The sequence below is a fragment of the Dromaius novaehollandiae genome, chromosome 3, assembly GCF_036370855.1.
Source record: "Dromaius novaehollandiae isolate bDroNov1 chromosome 3, bDroNov1.hap1, whole genome shotgun sequence".
In the NCBI taxonomy this organism is placed as follows: Eukaryota; Metazoa; Chordata; class Aves; order Casuariiformes; family Dromaiidae; genus Dromaius; species Dromaius novaehollandiae.
The window spans coordinates 130,006,284-130,026,075 of record NC_088100.1 but is presented as its reverse complement, the minus strand read 5'-3'; the positions used below and the strand labels follow the sequence as shown (position 1 = coordinate 130,026,075).

Here is a 19,792-nt window from a genome sequence, read left to right as displayed (position 1 = left end):
TGGGGGGGATGCTTTATTTTCATGAGAACTTATATTTAAATGTTTTTCTTTCAAAAAATAGATTTTCAGGAGAAATTTACACCGCTCCTACCTCAGGTTTAAAGATCCAGGTCTTGTCTAATTGCATAGCTGAGTGTTTAACCCCTGGAGTGATTAAAGACGGCCACCTGATCCGGACGGAGTTCTGGAGGCATGACAGCTGCTGGTCATCTCCAAGCTCATGGAAGAATGGGGAAAAGACACAGCTAAGTGTGCATTGAAATGAGCCTGCATCAGGACTAAAGAAAAATAATTCTTCTATTTAAAAATTGTGTCCTGAGACACAACTTTAGAGTTGATGTGTAGGAAAGGGGCAAAAAGAGGTGATTAAACAGAGGAGAATTAAAAAGATTGGAGGTAATTGGAGGAGACTGGGTGAGCAGAAGGATGAGGGACTAGACTCATTGTGCCCTTCTGCTGTCTTCTGTTTAATGAAATGGGCACTCGGGTGATGATGCTGGTAGTATTTTCCTCATTAATTTATCTGTAACTTCTTAATCTCTGGCTCTCTTGAAGCTAGGCTGTAAGATAACGTGAACAGAGAGTGAGGCAGCATCTTCAGTGGAAAAATTGTGTTGTATGTGAGTTTTGTGTGTTTTTTTTTTCTTAATTGGGGCTAACTGGATATTATTAGGTATTCTACTCTAAAACTATAAAGGAAGTGGTGTTAGCAGTTCACTGAACTTTGCACTTCGCCCGCTATACTTAGCAATAGTCTTTACTCTGAGTTACTTTTCAGTCACATTTGGGGGAAGGGTTATAGCACAAGCTTTAGTGAACTACGAGCATTGCTTCCATTATGGTTAACATAGTAGTCATCCCATAAGAACAGCATCATCTTCTTTTTTCAGCTGTAAAGAGAAAGATTATTCATCTTTAAAAGCTAGCGCAATGGGGTCCTGATCCTTGGACTAGTATTTATAGATAAGGAATATATTGCAAAAGTATAAAAGAAATGCTATCCAATTATCATGTCAACAACATTGTATGACAAGAAAGCTGTCACAATTTATATCTACTTATGATGTAGAAAGTATACTGCTACTAATGATGCCCTATTTTAATGGGGAAAAAATGTAGGAAGTTGAGGGGAATGGACAGGTTTTAGTAAAATCTGAATGCTCCAGCCTAGGAAGGGTATCAAATAAAATGTTGTTCTTGGAAGCATTTTATTTCTAAACAATTTCCAACTTCACTTGGCTGTTTTGTCTTTCCCTGGCTCGTAGATATTGGCAGCTTGAAACAGTCTGAGAGCCCAGCTGCTTACAAGGAGGAGAATGGTTTCACTAAATATTCAGCAATGGCTAAATAGCTGTGAGAAAATAAAAACACTTAAGCTGAATGTGAGTTTAAACTGCTGGTTTGTTTAAACACCACTACCACCAACTAAAAAAACCCTACTGGAACTGAGGCAAGCATACCACAGTAGGTATTTCCAGAGCAGAACTGCTCTACTGCTCCATCTAGTGTTGTTGGGCCCCATGAAAAGCAGAGGCTGAACTTCATTTTTAAGGAAATTCTACGGCCAACAGGGGCCTGATCTAGTGCCGTTGAACCTAATGTTCACAGTGGAACGCTTCTGCTTATGTATTGCTAGAAAGTGTTTTGCCAAAGTCCACAGAAGCTAATTTGAAATCAGTTCATATTCACAGATCAGTGACCAAGTTTTGCAGGCAATGAAATACATAAAGCAGTAAGCAGTCTTCCTGCCATTTTCCAGTTACTGTTTCTCTTTAGTGCAAAGAGTACCTTGGGAAAGGTGGCATTCAAGCTAAATTGTAACAATTGGTTTTCTAGTCCGTTTTTCTGTTGACTAATGGGATAGGGATCTACCTCTTTTACTAGCAGCGTTTTTCAAAGTCAACGCCAAAAATCAACGGCTATAAAGTAGGCCTGCGAGATGGGAGTTCATAACATAAAAAGACCTGATTGTCTCTGAGTGTTTAAGCTATACAAGACAACACAGCTTTGTGTATCTTTGTAGTCAGGATATCCGAGTTATGTTTAATGTAATTTTTTTTATTATTCCCTGCTCAGCTACCTAGTTATGCAAATGACAAAAATGTATGGCTAATGGTAGAGGCTCCCTGTTCTGAGGCTGCTTCAGCCCTGTCCCCTGCCCTGCTCTAAGTCTTAATCCAGAAATTCCATGGCTGGCACAGTAAAAGCAGTAGAAATGCAGTGCTGATGAACCCTAGCTCATCAATAGGCACAGGTTTAAGAAGGACCCTTCTGAAGGCTCTGTCACTTGAGACAAAACTGGTGAAGTCAGGCTATTCCTGAGGTGGCTGTCCAGTCTATTTTTTCTTTTTCTTTTTCCTGGTGTATGGATTGGTTCCTCCCCCACCTTTCTCTTGTAGACTCTCATTAATGTGCTGCTAAATTAACACATTTCAAGTCAAACAGTTTTTAAAAAGTTGTCTTCTCAAAAAAGTGCAAATTGAAAGTACAATCCACATAAACATCTGTTTAACAAGACAGATCATTAAATTTACAATATAAAATTATAATATTTTATGTAGAATTTTACAAAAAGTCAATCTGATAAAGTGCAAGTAAAAAAAAGTCATGTAAATGTATCTTTTCTCTGAGAAGCTTTCATCATATGTTTGCAAATACAACAAATTTAAAGGGCAAAACATTTACAGTTTGGCAGTCTGTTATGTGTGAGTTGTTGATGCTGGTTCTTGCAACTTAAGAACCTTATACTGGTTTCTCATCTCTCTAGTTCTGCTTCCAGGATTTCTCCCCAGGTGTCGACATCCATTGGATACATGCTGTTCTCTGGCAAGCTGCTTCGTGAACGAATGTTACTGTATTTTCCGCTCAGCCATTCCTGCTTCACTTTGCTTTTCCAGTAGTTTCTCAGTAATGTGATCTGATGGAAAAACAGACAGCTAAAATCCTGAAAATAAATGGATTTAAGTTGCATTCAATATAAATATGTCTTGCATTGGAAACTGGGAGAACTGAAGGGTAATGCCAGAAAAAGGATCTGGAATGTGGATATCTATATCCAAAGACCAGAAAGGTATATCACTGAAAAGAAGCAGTCCTTGGTCTATTTCCATGGCTTTTCCTCTAAGATAGGCTGAGAATCACTTCTTGCCTCACTTCTTAGAGGGTAAAGATGATGGGGAAATGAAAACCCCAAACAAGAATTTATCCCCCTGTGTACTTTTAAAAAGAAGTGCCTTTTGCTTTCTCTTTCCATTGAGGTGGGGGGTTTTTGTTTGTTTGTTTGTTTGTTTTTCCTTCTAAGGGCCTTTTAACTCCTGTGTGTGCTTGTAACAGCAGGTTGGCTGAATTCTTCTATTTGGCCAAACTTCTAGTGCAAGAATATGCTGACCGTATTTATTGCTTCTACTTCAAATTCCTCTTCAAAATAGAGAACCAGGGCAGAGAGCTTTGGAAACTACTGCATGAGAAGAGGAAAAACCCTTACATTTGATAATGCTTTCAAATCCCAGAGGAGTGGTGCTGTTGTTTGCTTTGGAGGAGGGCAATCACTCCTTGCTCAAGGCTTTGCCTCATACCAAAACACTTCTCCTGAAAGGTGAGAGTCCAGAAGTGTGTGATTTGTTTTGTTTTGTTATTTGCTTCTCCTCCTCCTGCCCTACCTTGAGATGCACCAACTAAAACGAGGTGGAGATCTTCCCCTTGATAGTTCAGAGGAGTGTCTGAACCCATTTCTTTCCTGATCTGCTTCAATTTGCAGGCTGGACTCAGCAATGGACCTTCCAGCAGGTTCAGCTCCTCCTTGTTCAGAGCAGCTGTAACTGGGAATGTGTGGTTGGGGGTGGGGGACAACACATGACATGACATGACAGAGTTCCAAACCAGCCTCTCTCTGTTCTTGTAGCTCTTTCCGTTTCCTTTCCCCACCCCAAATCCCTACTCCTGGGTGCACATGGCTCAATGCGTGCTGAGGCAAAGCTATCTAGAATGAGTTGCAGGAACTCATCCTTCCCAAGCAAAATTATTCCAATGAAATACTACTAGAGAACATAAACTAACTAGTGGGAGTATGTTGTTTTCTCTCTCCTGCCTCCATATTAGGACATGGACGTTCTTCCATAATAAGGCTATTCAACCCTTCTGATGTGATAAGACCCCAGCTTTGAAGCTGTAAAGGCCAGCTCGGCCACTCTCCTGGGCTGGATGCCTTTGATAGCTTGAGGACTAGGCAGGCCAAATGCAGTTTTAGGTAGGCAACAGAACAGCCTTACACTTATTTCTTTGCATATTTAACCAGATTTCCAGTTGTTCAATTTCTCTACTGAACAACACTGATTATAGTGGTTCTCCAAACACTTGTCACTAATCTTGAACAGATTTTTTTCTATATTTTTCTATTATTAATTCCCAAAACTATTCAACTGCCAACACTAAGTCATTCATGTTAAATTTACCTTCCACGAATATCCATTTTGTCGATCATAATCAATCTCTCGTTGACAGACAGTTCTTACAGTTAAACAGTGATTTCTCCACAAACAGTCATTATTCTCAATAGCATGATTCCAGCTCTTGCATGCCATCGCTGCATTACACAGGCTCTGAATGTCAAGCTCACTGAAGATTTGAAAGCAGACTTCTGGAGGTAAAAGTGCTACAAAGTCATCTTGACTTTCTCTCTTTTTCTTGTCAGGAGGAAGAATTGTTGGTTCCTCATAAGCAAATGACTGTTTGTTCCTCTTGGGTGTTTTCTGCATAATTTTGAGTTCTTGTTAAATAAAATCAGTAAGCCTGAATGGAGAAAGCATTGCAAAACAATTAATGAACATCACACATTACAGCTGCATAAATGAAGTTATGGATACTGTCTTGGTGATGTAATTAGTGTCATCAGCCCATCATCAAAGGCTGTTTTACACACCTAGTGGCTGCAAACAAAAATACAAGGAGCAAGTTTGCCCTTTTCGAGTATTCTGTGTTCTTTTAGTAATTGTTTGCCCTACTGCAAACTTTCTCCTTTGTTTTTCTTTTGTTTTGAAGGGCCCATCTTTCAGTTTGCAAAGGAGGAATAATCTCGCATCGTTCGGGTCGCTTGCTGCGACCTGGCCTGGAGGAGCCGCCCAGCAAACGCCTCTCGAGCAGCAGCCCCGCACTTGGACCCCTGCGACCGTGTACGTGTAGGCGCTCGCTGGCAACGCAGCTGAGGACCGCTGAACCGGCAGCGGCCCCTTCCCCCTTCACCTCGGGCTGCTTAGTGCAGCCCTTCTGGTGTCAGCGCTGCCACCACAAGCGGCAAGCCCGCTGCGAGAGAACCGTCTGTGCTGTATGTCAGCCTGGCTCTTGACGGCAGCCCCAGGCTGTGCCGCTACGCCGGGCAGAAGGAGGCTGGGCGCTGGCGGCAGGTGCAGCTGAGGGGGCCGCGTCTAACGGGCGCAGCACGCTGGGGCTAACGGCTAACGGCTGCCGGCCGGCCGTTGGGGCTGTGCGCCCCGCCCGCCCCCTACCTGGCCGCGCGCCGCTGGCTTCCGTTTGTTTTTAAACGCCTCCGCCCGGAGCGCCGCGCGCTGTTGACATGGCAGGCCGGGCGTCGCTATGCGCATGCGTGGCCGCGCAGAGGGAGCCAATCGGCGCGGGTGGCGCGGGGCATGCTGGGACTCGTAGTCCGCCCTGGGGCGAAAGAGACGGTGGAGGGGGGCGGTGGCAACGCCGGGAGACTACAGCTTCCGAGGAGGGGCGCGGGGGTGGGCGGGGCTCGGGGGATTTAAACGCCGACGGCGGCTGTGCCGGTCGGTAGCTGTGCGAAGGGGGCGGGGCGGCGGGCGCCATGGCGGGGGTGCGGTTAGTGCCGGCGGATGGGGGCTGCGCTGTGGCTCTGCCGCCCGGGGAGACCGTGCTGGGAAGAGGCCCCGTGCTGGGAGTAAGTGCGGGGCAGCCGCGGGAGGGCGGGGCCGGGCGCGGCGCGGTGCGGCGCGGTGCTGCGCGCAGGCCGGGGGCCTCCGCCGCTCTCGTCAGCCGGCGGAGGGGCGCGGCGAAAGGCCCGCCTGCCCCGGGGGACCGAGGCGCCAGCGAGGCGGGGCTGGGGCGTCCCGTCCCGGCGCCTGACCTGCTTTGCTCGCTCCCCCCTCGAGCCCGGCCCCTGCGGGGCCTGGCGGTACAGAGTCCGCGGGCATAGGCGCTTTTCTGGGCCGGGCGGGGAGCCCCGCTCCGCCTCAGGGAGGGGCGTGCGAGGGGAAGCGGGCTTGGAGGAACTTGCAGTAAGATAACAACCGGCCATCCTGAGTCGCAGTCGTCGTTGTCGTGGAAATATTTCTCCCTGGCTGCTAGAAAGTGGAGGAAAAAAGGGCAAAAGAGCAGCGCACAGAGGGTATTGCCTCTCCGTGGCGAGGCTGGGTGCCTGGGCCGAGCTGAGCAACCCGTTTGGTGAACCCCAGTGACGGGGTTATTGCTCCTCTCGGGCTTTTTCTTGTAGTTTCTGTTGATTTACGTGTCACAAGAAATTACGGTTATTTTCAAAATAAGGAGGTGGAAATTTTTGCCTTTAAAAGCTGGATTGTCAGCACTGGGTAAATGAGATCTTCCCTTGCCTATTTGTGTGGTTATCTATTATCCAAGGGCCAAACTGAAGTCCTCTTCTTATATTTTTTTAGCTATTTCATTTATATGAAAAAAAAATCATGTAGCTCCTGACCAGTGTTGCAGGATGCTGTTGATACCTCTTCTTTTCAGGGACTCCTAAGGTTAACAGCTAGGGGCTGGGACAGGAAAACCTACTGGTAGATACAGTCATCCATTCCCTGAAGGGCTCTTCTATGGGACAGGAGAATGAGTTGGCAAGGAAGTCAGAGAGAAAGGATCACTTTAAGCCTATTTATTACTAAGGAAGCAATAATATGGGCTGTTGAGTAACTTTTTTCTCAGGCTTTATCTTGAAAGAATGAAACAATAAAGTCGGTTACTTCTGCAGTCCTACTCAAATGTCTGGGGACTTCTGGCAAGCAGGTATCCAGTAAATCTGTAGAATAAGGGTAGTGGGATGTGGCAGGTTCAGATAAAATGCTGTAAATATCCTAGGTTCACACCAAAATACTAAAACAAATGAGATTCTGAGTTTTTGTGTGCTCTCCTCTAGTGCTGTCATACTGGTTTCTGCTTAGCTGATGTTTGAAAAACCTGATTCAGGTTATAAGGAAGTGATTAAAAAGAAGAAAGTTCCCCTTATTTCTTGTGTCTACTACGCTATCCTGATAATGCAAGAATAAGAGTGTCTTTGCTTTTATCCTTTCTTTACTTCTGTAATTACTGTTATGCTAGTGATATTATGTTCGATAATTGAGAGGGGATTTCTACTCTATCAAATCTTTTTAATTAAAATCCTTTTATATCTGTTACCATTCATAGCTTTTTCCACACAGAAGCATAAAACTGACTTACTGTTTCACTGGTGATCATACATTTCTTCCACTCCTGCTCTTTGGAACGTGAGTGTGATTAACTTCTGCATACACTCTTAATGCGCCTTATATTTTTGCCAAGCCCCAAGAACAGTATCCTCACACGCTGTGTTATACAAAGTTAAGAATTCTGTGTTTTCATACTGGCACACAAAAAAGGAGCAGACATTGCACATATTGATACGTAGCTTATATTCTCTGCTTTCTGCCTCCAGGAGAAATGAAAGCCCTCTTGAGGAAGCAGGCATCCTCAGATGCAGATTCTGGATCTTGTGGGACAGTTTACTGTGTGGCAGAAGCACACTTTCTATTGCCGCACACATCAGCTATCCCCTTAAAACTGTATAATATCAATATAATGACAGTATGGTACGTAAGGACCATTTCTGGAGTGTGTTGACTCTTAGGTAGGAGTAGTGAGGGATTAGCAGTTTGCCAAAATGTTCTGTTGTTTCCCCCAGAAACTGATCTTTCTCTTGAAAAAGCAAACATTAGCTGCTCTGCAGGAGATGTGCTCTGTTGGTCGCTCCTATTTGTCACAATAGCAGAATGTTGGGGTACTTTTCTTTTTCATTGACTCTGAAGCAGATTTCTTCCTGCCCTGGACAGAGTATTTTGATACTAATAGTAATGCTGACATCCCTTAGCATGTACCCTTGACCACTTAAAGCTTATACTTCTAAGATTTATGTAAAACATTGGCTCAAAGGCTCTAAGAGCAGAAAATGCATAGGTAGTTGCAGTGTACCCATTTCTATGCTGCCTAATCTGTCAGTTCTGTAAAAAAAAAAAAAAAAAAAGGCAGTTTGCTTTTTGTAGCTTTCTTGATTATATGAAATATGATTTTTTTTTTAAAGCAAATCTGTTGTAAAAGCACTGGTAGTGCTTTTGAGTCTGTAGTTTTAGATGAATGTTGTAACTGTAAGCTTTCTGGAAGCAGGGAATAATACATAAACTGTAATTGAAATTGTAGTTCATTCTTCTCAGACTGGAAGAACCAAGAGAGAAACTCTTTTTGATAGCTAACACCTCAAAAACAGACTTCTAAAATTATTTAACTTTAAAGATCAGGCTAAATTTTTAGGTGGCATAAATACAGCTACAGGGAGTTCAGTGTGGCTCTGTAGGATCTAAATGGTAAAATGATTTCTGTATGTTGTGATCACTATGGTTAATGGCTATAAAATTACAGAATACTAAGATGTTAACAGTTGAGCATAGATGCTTGTTTTGCCTTTATGCACTTGAATGGCCCTTTGCCTGTGGTTGAAAACTACTACTTAGAAACTATAGTCTGAGTATCGTGCTCCAATTTTTCAGACTCATTACATCTTTTATCTTTTTGGATTTTGAAGGTAATTTTTCAAATTTTAGCAATAACTTCTTTAGAAATGCCTTTGATTTTTCCTTTAAAGAAAAAGGAACTCTTCCAAACAGCCCCTCAGAACTGTTTCCTTCCTTTGTATGCTTTGCTGTAGATACAGAACATTATGTAGTAATGAAAAAAAAAGACTGTAGTAGTCTTGTATCCTTTCATAGCGGTTCTGTTTTCTTGTTTGTGCATATTGACTCAAAGCATCAAGTTAAAATTTAAATTCTGGAAGGAAGGTGCTGTTCTTCCAAATGCATAACAAAATACGCAGAAAATTATTAAGCTGTTTTAAGGATGAGTTTAGAGGGGCACAAACTGGATCCGCAGATACCTGCTTAATACTGCCTTGTCTTTGTACGCTGATGGCTCCATCACAGGTGAAAAAGTGTGGAGGGAGCAAATACAGAACTGAAACCTCCTTGAGAAGCACCTGAAAGGATCTGTTTGGGAAGTGGCATGAGGCAGAGTTTGGCTTCTTGTGCTTCTCTTGATGATGAAGTGGAAGGTATTTTAAGCCTGTGCCTGCTGTGTAATGCAAAAAGCTGTGAAAGGCAGTACAGTGACTCTTGAATAGAACAGTAATGACTCTTTTTCTCAGTCCTTTGTGTTAGTGAATTGACTGGCATAAGGACAAAGTATTCAAGGAAAAAAAAAGGCAGTTTTGGTGTTCTGTTATGGTGAAAAATCAGTTCAAAACTGGCACATCTGAACCGAGACTCTTAAAACCAGCTTCAAGTACCCGAGTAAATGGTCTCACCTCAGAGCTGCAGACTTGTAGTCTTTTGGTGAAAAAATGCTAAGAACTGCTGGATTAATTAAGTATCTGATTATGAAAACTGTGTCTTAACATTATTACCTAACTTTTAGTACAGAAACAAATTTTGGAAAGTTACTTTGATTTTATTACTATTTTAAAACAGTCTGGAGCAACATAATGCCTGAAACATATATCCTGTTAAAATTGTGCTCAATTACATCTGGTAACTTGGAAAATTTGATGTAAAAGGAATCTATATAGACTCTGAGGTAATATGGTTTTCACACCGGTTGTTATATCTTCCTTCCAGATTACAGATAAGCGAGTATCCAGAAAACATGCCATATTGGAAGTGGAGGATGGCCAGGTTCGCATCAAGCCGGTAACTTAAATCTCATTTTGATTATGTCTATAAAGCTAGACTATAAATGCCAGTCACTTTCAGATATCCGTGCGATGTTATGCTTCATCCGAGAGTAGCATTCAGTTCTCCTTTGTCTCTTTCCATGATCTTTTCCGTAATTGTCATGTTACTGTGTCTCTTTTGTCTTTAGATGATATCTATTCCCTTTTTCATGCATAACAGTGGGAGAGTAAAAGAAAAATAAAGCATTGTGGAGGTTTTAATTATTGCTTTGTTTGTTGTCCTGTTTACCCTCTTGAGACGGGCATCTGTTCTCTACTCTGATCCCCCCCCCCTTTCTCCTTCAAAAAAGAAAAAAAATCTCTGAATTTACAGCCTTTACTTTTTGAATAAAGAATATATTCTGCTGTTTGCAAATAACTTCAGCTGCTGTTATAGAGGGGTGTTTTAAACTTAACAAGGCATTTGTCTTTTTTCTGTTGTTTTTTGAAATATTAGTACAGCAACTGTCTCTTCAAATCTTTATACAGTTGCAATTGATTCAAATCTTATGCATAGGCTTAACAGAAGTGTTTATTTATGATTGTAGCTGTTTTCTGTTTATACAGGTAAGTGTTTATTCAGTTCACCGGTACTGGAAGTCATGAGTGGAGTTGCTTGGTCACCCCAGGCCTGTCATTTTTGCTCTGATCTGTGGTTCTCAGATCTGGTCCTTGCTTTTTCCTAAGACTTTGTGGTGTAGGAGCTGAATGCAAATGGGAGTTTGCATCCTAGTTCTTTAATCCCCATGCTGTTAACCCCGTAAACCTGAGCTGTGATCCTCCTCTCTCAGGTCTGGAAACCTGCTAGGAGCTTAGTTACTTGCATCCCAGATAAATTTGATCCTAGATTTCCAGGCTTGGATGACGACAACTTGTAGAGATCTGGCTGAGCACTTGCTGTTACTCTGTTAAATTTCAAGGTCAAACAAGTCAGCATTTCAGCTGCTTTTCTGTAACAAAGCAGTTCAGGTTCTCCTCTTGGCCAGAAAAAAGTAGGCAAGTTTCTATTTTGCTGAATGAGTCTAAGACTTTTCCAATGTGCTTAATTTCTTGTAATGGGGATAATTGTAATTTTATCAGTGACACACTGTGAACTGTACAGTAAATACATTTTTGTGAACTGAGTACCTGATATATAAGGAAGTCTCTGTAATATTGGTATCTGAAAGCTTAGAGTAGATGGTTTCTCATGCCTTTCTTTGTGGAAAATCAGCAAATCTTTTTTTTTGGCTTGTTTGTTCTTTGGATGGTGGCCTAAATATGTTAATTCATATACTTTAAGGTATCCTCTGTGTGAGAGCTATTGGACTACACTCATTTACAGTAGCATCGTTTGGCCTGGAAGGGATTTGGGAGTTCATTTGGTCCAACCCCCTGCCCAGAGCAGGGTCGCACTGAATTAACAGCAGGGTCCTTAGGGTTTTGTCCAGCCTGGTCTTGGAAGTTTTCAAGGATGGAGATTCCACAGCCTCTCTGGTCGACTTGTCCTAGTGCTCATCATGAAAATTTTGTTCCTTTATCTAGCCAGAACCTCCCGTTTCTATTTGTGAGTACAGTCCCTTAGTCTCCTGCCGTGCTCCTCACCAAAGAACCTGCTTCTGTCTTCTCAATAACCTCCTTGTACATCCCGAAAGACCGCTATTAGGACCCCCTCAGCCTTCTGCAGGCTGAATTGGCTCAGGTCTCTCATTTGTTTCTCACAGAGCATGTTCTCCAGCTCCCAGCTAGCTTAGTGGCTTTCTGCTAGGCTTGCTCAGGATTATGAAATACAAGCCTAACTGGAGTTAGAGAAATTCTGATCTTTATAATGCATTACTTACACCGACAGCTGCAAAGAAGTGATGGTGAAAACACCATTATAATTTTGTTGATTTTATTTTTTTTGAGGCTCAGTTTAGATTTGAACACATTTTTAGGAATTAATTATAGGTATTTAAAAATTTAGCATAGCTGTTTGAACTTGTTAGTGGCATCTGGTATATCTGTCTGCTTTTGTCTTTAACATTTCAAGGTTGCACCATTGCTGTAGTTATTACTGTGGCATAACTGCTTTGCTGTGTATGACAGAAAGGGAGAGGGAGATTTAGCTAAATGTATAGTGTGTATACATACATTGCTTATACAAAAATTATTCCAGCTGCTTGTTCTGTCTTACAGATTCATGTAAATCCATGCTTTTATCAGTCCCCTGAGAATGGCTGTCTTCTACCACTGGAGGCACATGAATGGCACCCCCTGAAAGTCGGTGATAGCTTTTCCTTGTTGGTGGACAAATACATTTTCAAGGTCCTTTCTGCTCATCCTGTGGAGAGCACAGTAAGGTATTAATACTTGTGAGAAACAGTGCTATTTTCACTATTGACTTGTTCCACCTTTTTTTGATGTGTGGTAAGTCCTGAATGGAAATAAATTAGTGTCTGCTCACCATCAAGTAGTATCATGCTCAGTTAAGGTTTGAATGGTGATGCCCAGAAAGCGTGAAGTGTAGGATATGGGTATGGCAAGTAGTCTCGGTTCTGGAGATGTGGTGATCAGGATTTGTTTACAGTGTCCCTCCATTTGCCTATGGACTTAAATGTTAATGTGTTACTGTAGCACTCTGTTCTTGGAAAACCTGGTAACATTACATGAAAACATGCAATAGTGAAAACAGTAGTGCTTGATATTATTTTAAATTAAATTAGATTACTTTTACTGATAGTAACTGTATTTCTACTCATCTAGTATTGTGTTTTATTTGTGTAATCATGATAGTCCTCATTTTCTGTCATGTCAGCTTCTAATGATATTAATTGCTCTCCTGGATGAAGGAAGAATTCATAAGTACCCCTGCCAAAGGCAAGTGACTCACATGGTCATCTACATATCCACATTATATGATTCATCGTGTGATTCTGCAGTAACTGAAAGTGCTATATGCCTTGACATTTCACTGTAGTGTTTATTCTTCAGGGATACCAAATAATTTCTAACATTTGGAGAGAAAAGAGAAACAGTGCTGGAAGTAGAAGGATTTTTCTTATTTTAAAATCTGCCAGGTGTGTTTGGTTTATATACTCTGATGTCCACATTTTGAATTTTTTTTAAACAAGAACAGATAGTCTTTCAATAAAGGAGACATTATTTAATTTTAGGGTAAAATAGTTTGCTGTATGCTAATCTATGACAAATATCTTAAATGCAGTGTGAAAATTATGTCAAAGATGAATGCAAGTGATTAGGTCTAGTGAGTCAAGTACCTTTTTTGAATTAAAAGGTCAAAGTGAGGAGAATGTGCCTATAATCTGCAAACACATTTCTGTGCTATTTCTTGTGTGTGTGCGTCTATAACAATTTTATTTAGGAGGGATTAGTATTATAAAACCTGAAAAACTGGTTTCCAATAAAGCAAATTCTAAGCTGTAATTTCAGCTTTCTCTAAGTTTTGTCATGGCAGTAACTATTATAACAAATGTGCTTAAAAACAAACAAACAACAATAAAACACACTACACTGGGGGTCAGCAATGATTAGAAACGTTTTTGGTTCAAAATCCTCTCCAAAATCCTGAATATAGAAAGAAAGGTATGTTTGTTTCTTCTTCAAGTCTATTTAATAGTATGGTGCATTCAATTTAGAAGTGTATTAATGGCAAAAGTTCAGATGTACTTTTATGCTTGAGTAAAAATACATGTTTATATTCATGATCTGTTTGAGTACATAAAAATTCTTTTGCTTTGTCAGAAAAAGTCAGGAGACTAATGCAGAAGATATACCAAGCATTCTCTCTATTAATATGTCTTGTAGTCCATCTTTAATAGAACCAGCATGTTCCAGTTCTGAGATACAGGGAACCACAAAAATAAGAAAAAATGAGACTACTTCCAGACATTTGGTAAGTGCTTAATCATTTCGTATGGGCTGAAAGTTAAGTTGTGTTTTCTAAACCTTTCTTTTTTTCCTGAGAAGTAAGCTCTTATTCATTTGGATTGTATTTTATATGTATGTTATGTTATACTTATGTTAATAATTATAGTTACTTGTTAATAATCATAGTTACTTGTTTTCTGGAATATTTGAAAATTGCTGTTGCTACATGAATGTTTTGACCTAACAGTACTATAGATGAGTTTGGCACTACAAAACAACATCAAATTCTGGCCTCTGATGTGTATCAGGAGTTACCCCATAAGTATCTGTGAAGGCCTAGAGGAATGAATGACTGCTCTTTCAGCCAGCCTAAAAGCCTCTGAAATTTGTTTGGAGATATTGCAGCTAGACTGCACATGTCTTGTGCTGGCTTTAAATAATATCTGTTTGTATTGTACTAGCAACCTGTTTCTTTTAAATCGTACAGGTGTGATGGAGTTGTGTTGTCAAGACCCATAAGAACACAGATAAATAACCCTCCTGTTTTTCCCTGGCAGCCAGCATCCTGTCTAGCCAAACAGAGTTTTCATAGCAAGTGGTTTTTATCCTCTTACTCTTCCTGAGGAAAATAACCATTTTTTCAGGCAGTCTGATAACTGGTATTTGGAGCCAGTGGGATTTTTCTTTAACCTTCTGTTGTGTTTCCATCAATATAGTGCTAGAAGCTACAGTCAGCATGATTTGATTGTAGATAATGACTAAATACAATAAGTGAAATGTGAGCCTTTACTGTAGCTGAGATCTTTACCACTCAGTAAACAGCGATTCAAACAGACAATATCACTCCCAGTAAATAAGCATGTACTAAACATGAGTTTGGTTTATTTAATTTATTTTTCCAGACAAGATTTAGTGTGGTTTCTTAGCAGAGGAATTGAAAGAATGCTGGCAAGACTTCTCTGCTTTTTTGACAAATGGGCATTTGTTCATGTTAAACTCACTCTTCTGCTATCTTTGTACATGCAAACTGCATAGCAAGATATTGGCAAAGCTGTTCTATGCAAGTTTTAGTCTGTAGTCTCTTACATATTTATTCCAAAGGGTACGGAGTTCTCTGACGACTTGTATAAATGTTCTTTTTCTGAGTGAGTACGAGCAGTGAAAATTTTCAGGTAACTGGCACCGCCTTGAAAGTAATGCCAGCTCTATTTGAAGGACCTAACTGTGTGCAAACTTGTGTTCTAGTTTTTGTGTTTTCCTCTTTTATGGCTGTAAAAAGGTACTAAACAGTAAATGTTTCAGGTGCCGCCTCCTGATGATCATGAAAGCGAACAGCTAAAATCTATTCAAAGAAAGAGAGTGCTTCCATCCTGGATGCTGGAAGGAAACCTCATGGTTCAGAGACTTTCTGACCCTGAAATGAAAGAAGGTAAGTTTGCGGTGTAGTACAGTACAGTTGCATACCAATATACATTGATCTTCTTTGATCTCCTTTTCTTAAATTATAGTTGTGGTGGTAGAACGTATTAATTAGTTCTCTCTCCACATTTTGGGCCTGGCAGGTGACACAGGCTGACTTCTGTTGTCTCCTTTTTCATCAGATATTTGGGCATTATACAGTTCTTTCTGATCAGTTGGTTCTTCTTTCTGTTCTTTTTTATGTACTCTTTTTGGACTGCTGACCATCTGATGTTCTTGAGCCCTTTCCTATAAACTCTCCTGTTTTGCTTAGGATGTAAATTCTAGGCAGTTTCTGTACATTTAATTCCAAGCATCCTTCACATTTAAGTCACTAATGTACAGTCCTTTTTAAATTAGGTTCTCACAATTTCACAGGTGTTAGAGGTGTTTGTGCAGGAGGTGTGTGTGTTTTTAAACTGTAACTGAATCATACTGGATCACTATTCCAAAGTTTCTTTCTAGGAGCAGCTTTTTGCAGTATACGTGTTTCTTACCAAAATGAGACTAAAATAGTATTGCATTCCCTCCCACCCTTCCCACAAAAGGAAATTGCTGAATGTGTGATAAACTTCTCCAGCTCTATATCAGCAGTAGCAGCAGCGGAATGTTGTGCTTAGTCTGTATCAGGGAGAGACGAGGATGCCATATGGGCACAACCCCAAGAATATTTTCTAGCATGTCCGGCTTCGCTCCTGGAAGCTTGTAACAGAATGTTACTACTGTTAGACATTCTTTGACAGTCTTATCACAAGATATTTTGGCTCTAATGAGTATTACTGGTGGAACAGGAGGACTAAAGAAATGGGAGAAGGAGGGAGGGAGAAGGAGAGAAAGGTAGAAGGGGAGGGGTGGGAAGGGAGGAGGGGAGAGAGAGTGAGGTTTTTTTAGCTTTGTGTCTCCTTAAGACTGCGCTCTCCACAGTGCTCATCATTCTCATCGTAACTACCGTCTGCCTAAGGTTTTTTGTAGACCTGAGTTTCTCTATTCTCTTGCTAAGCTATTGGTACACAAAGAAGTCTGTTTCTGATCATTTCTTGTGAAATGTGACCCCATTTCTTAGGCAGGTCGTATGGAGTTAATTCACTAACTATATAACATACTCAGCAATTGCTCTTAGTTCTAGTAGGACTGACTAAGAATGTGAAAAGAAGGTTTTGTTCCTGTTATTCTTTATCTCCTTACTCGTTTCTCTCTTACTCTATTCTAAACTGAATGTGGTACATATCTCTTCTAACCTTCCCCTTTCTTCTCCCCCATTTCCCTTTCTTGGCTCTTTTTTTTTTTCCCCCCTTATGTTAGAGCTTAGAGCAGTTGTAAGATGGTAGCCATAACTTTTATATGAGCCTTGGTTGTCTTCTCCAGGCAAATAGAGTTGTCTCTTACCCTTTTTTGGAAAAATCGGTGTCATTTGTCACAAAATGAAGAATAGTTTCCATTTCAGCTCTTTCCTTCCATCAGCCTCGGCTATAGGTTGCAAAAGAATCTCGTTTTATTGATGATTTCTTGTTCCTGAAAGGAAGACATGGCCACCACAGTAGGATTAAGGATCAGGCTGCAGCCTTATGCTTGCAGTATTGTTACATATAGCTATAATTTGTGTCCCTGCACAGATATAGGGTATATTCCATGACTGGGAATACCAAAATCTCTTCAAGATCATGTTGAGTAAAGAACAAGGAGACCTAATTCTGGCAGTAAAAGGAATCCTTTCTGAAAGCTTCAGGTCCACAGCTGAGGTGGTAATATTTTCTGCCAGCTGCTGATATGCTCCACTGTCACATTCTCTGAGCTATAACAAGTTACAAAGACTGATTCATTCTTTTACTCACTTCATAGCATCGGACAGTATCTCCCTCAGTCCTAGCTGATCTGCTTTCTGGAGGAAAGATCCCTTATTGATGTAGACACTAGCCTTGTATGGCTTTCTTACCTTCTGTGTTTTGTTATGGATGGGAGGATGGCAGTCCTTGGTTCTGCTCTGCAGTCTTCAACATAAACAGTGAAGTCACAGAGTTAAGATAGAGCTAGACTTTTGCTTCCAGTCCTCTTCCCATTGATCTTCCCTCACAGGAAGAGGGAGAAAGAACAGAGGTGCTGTCATCCTAGTCTTGGGGCAACTCATACCTGAGGCATGTCCATCAGCTGGTAGTACTTTTCTGATTAAAGTAAGAAAAAAGAATTGAAGCAACTCAGCATCTTTATTATTGTTTCTCTGCTGTTGCAGTCCATTGTTATAGTAACCCATATCATTTTGCTGGTTGCACATGGAATAAACTGAGGAGACTCTCACGCTTGATAATGAAAGACAATTTTAAATGATTTTTTTTTCTTTTACTTCATCTGGTAGGATAAAAGTGTGTGATTTCCTGAAGCAAATGTAGGTAGGTGTCTGGATGGTATTAACCTGGGCCACCTGACTTGAAACACCTCTATCATATACCATTGGCTGTCCTTCCTACCCCTTTCCCAAAAACTAATTTTCAGAAAATTGGATTTCCCTTCAGCTGCATATACCTGAGAACTGGTACTAGCCATGCTGAGCCCTACACTAGTGTGTTTTCCGCCCCTGCCCTGTCAGCATTAAATTATAATGTTTCTTCAAAGACTGATAAATTTTAGCCACATAAATATTGAAATCTGGGGCTGTGCAGGAAAGGAGTATTTGTGTGATATTTAAAGCCTGACCTTGAGGGTAGAGATATATAAGAACACCATTGGACCTGTTTAAAAATTATTGATATGAGATAATTCCAGCTTACAACAGGCAACCATATCTCTTCAGCAACCAATCTCTTCAGCAAATGTAAAGTATCTTAGAGTTGTGAAATGTTTTGCATTTTTTTTTTTTAGGGTGGTATTGGAAGGAAAGGTGGAAGAGTAGAACAAAAAGACTGTTTAGGCTTTTTTCCCCTTTCCTGTTTGTCTTTCTACTGGAAAGGGAGCACTGCCTTGTTGTTTTGAGGCCTGACATTAAAATGTGGAAGAACTCTTTGCTTTCCTCAAGTGTGTTTGCAATGTCTTTATTTTTTCAAGGGAAAGAGTTTTTGAAGCTGTATAAAATAGCAGCAAGTATTTTCCTTGTAACTCATTTTGCAGCAGATGGAGCTATAATAAAAATGGGACAATTGCCTTGCTTGTCTCCCATCTGTATATCTAGAAGATACTTCAGTCCAGAGAACATGGTTCCTGAAGCAAAATTGTGTTCTCCGTATTTCCATCAGTTATTGGCTAATTACATGGTCAGGTATGATGTGGTTGAGTAGGCAAGTAGATACACCCTGATTCTGTTATGTAATAATTTATATTTGTGTGTATAAACTAGTAGTCCTAAGTGATAGTTATATGAAAGGTTTGTATCAAAAAAGTATCCTTGGATATTTCATTTACATGATCAACTACTGTTGTGTAATTGATAATTTATAAGTCATACTGATAGGTCAGCCTAAAATATCCCTTGCCACATACCTAATTTTTTTCTAAGATTTCCTCTCAGTTGTAATGCCCATAAACAGAGTCTGGTTGGGAGGAGAGGAAGTGATAAACGTGTTACTGAAACAGTATGTGAACAACTACTGCCATCCCTCACACTTTTTGCTCAGTGTTCTGCTTAGGATATTTTTTCACCTATTCCTATATCTTAGGAAGCTTTAGATTTCTAATGTGATCAGGATTTCACTGTAAAAGTTGCATTCCCAAAGTACCCTTTCATTTTTCCCCTAAAGGTGGTGGAATTAAAAGAGACGAAGGAAGGGGAGGAAGTAATATAGAATCATTAAAAAGAGAAATAAATATGCAGAAGAGAACAAGATTGACTTCTGAAGAAATTGCAGAGGCTCATGAAGTTGAAGAGCAGTATCAAGGGAAAAAGGGCTGTTTTTCCATCACTGTCCCTTCCTCTCAGGTAATTGTTTTTGCTCATGGCAAAACTGTGTTATTTCAAGAAATAAGAATGGAGTTGGCAATGCCATAGTTTAAGGCTGGGTCTACGTTCTAACTATGTGTTCTGTATATAATCTATTATGTTCAAGTGATTGCTTTGAAATGCCAGCTCACTTCACCAGCTCTGCAACAAGGATCCTGGAAGACTTCGGAGAGCTGTTTTGAAATGCCAGCTCACTTAACAAGCTCTTCCAGGATCCTTGCTGCAGACTTCAAAGAGTTGGTGATTTTCTGTACTTCCTTCACAGGACCTGGAATTGAAACCCTGAATGTTCTACAGGACATTGCTCTTGCTTTGCAGCAAGAGATGAGGAATGGCTGGATGTGTGCTTTCTTTTCCCTTTTCTAGGGATAGATGACGGTATGAAACTGATGTAATGTAACTCTGGATTTTGCCCAACCTAGCAGCATTCTAGTTGGTTAAGTTTTGTGATTGGAAAATTATGGTATGTGGCTTAGCAACTGCTATGTTTTGAAGAAAGATAGGAGGGAGTGTGGCTATGCCTGTATTTAAAAATCTGAGATGAAAAAGATATCTGAAGTCAAGAGCAGTCCATGGTA

General features: G+C 40.6%; 2 protein-coding genes across 5 annotated transcripts in view; one reads left to right on the top strand and one right to left on the bottom strand.

The window, feature by feature from the left end:
* Positions 1-2,442: 2,442 nt before the first annotated feature.
* FBXO48 (F-box protein 48) lies at positions 2,443-5,593 on the bottom strand. The gene is made up of 3 exons (XM_026110401.2): positions 5,502-5,593; positions 4,452-4,788; positions 2,443-2,917 (listed from the first exon to the last, which is right to left on the bottom strand). Exons 2-3 carry the CDS (start codon positions 4,752-4,754, stop codon positions 2,756-2,758), a joined length of 465 nt encoding a protein of 154 aa, XP_025966186.2. The 5' UTR covers positions 4,755-4,788; positions 5,502-5,593; the 3' UTR covers positions 2,443-2,755.
* A 166-nt stretch (positions 5,594-5,759) lies between these two features.
* Positions 5,760-19,792, top strand: part of APLF (aprataxin and PNKP like factor) — a 29,366-nt gene continuing 15,333 nt past the window's right edge. The window contains exons 1-6 of one of the 4 annotated variants that reach the window (XM_026110501.2): positions 5,760-5,914; positions 9,888-9,944; positions 12,140-12,303; positions 13,706-13,856; positions 15,134-15,260; positions 19,015-19,193. In XM_026110501.2, coding sequence (XP_025966286.2) covers positions 5,822-5,914; positions 9,888-9,944; positions 12,140-12,303; positions 13,706-13,856; positions 15,134-15,260; positions 19,015-19,193 — 771 coding nt within the window. In that variant the 5' untranslated portion in view covers positions 5,760-5,821. Of the gene's footprint in view, positions 5,915-9,194; positions 9,326-9,887; positions 9,960-12,139; positions 12,304-13,705; positions 13,857-15,133; positions 15,261-19,014; positions 19,194-19,792 lie in introns of those variants that run through there. The other 3 variants (XM_026110502.2, XM_026110500.2, XM_064510138.1) reach the window with 3 other exon arrangements.

Coding starts and splice junctions, on each gene's coding strand:
- FBXO48 (XM_026110401.2), bottom strand. CDS start 4,754: ATGCAGAAAACACCCAAGAGGAACAAACAGTCATTTGCTTATGAGGAA. Junction 2,918..4,451: donor AAAATGGATATTCGTGGAAG/GTAAATTTAACA, acceptor TTTTTCCATCAG/ATCACATTACTGAGAAACTA.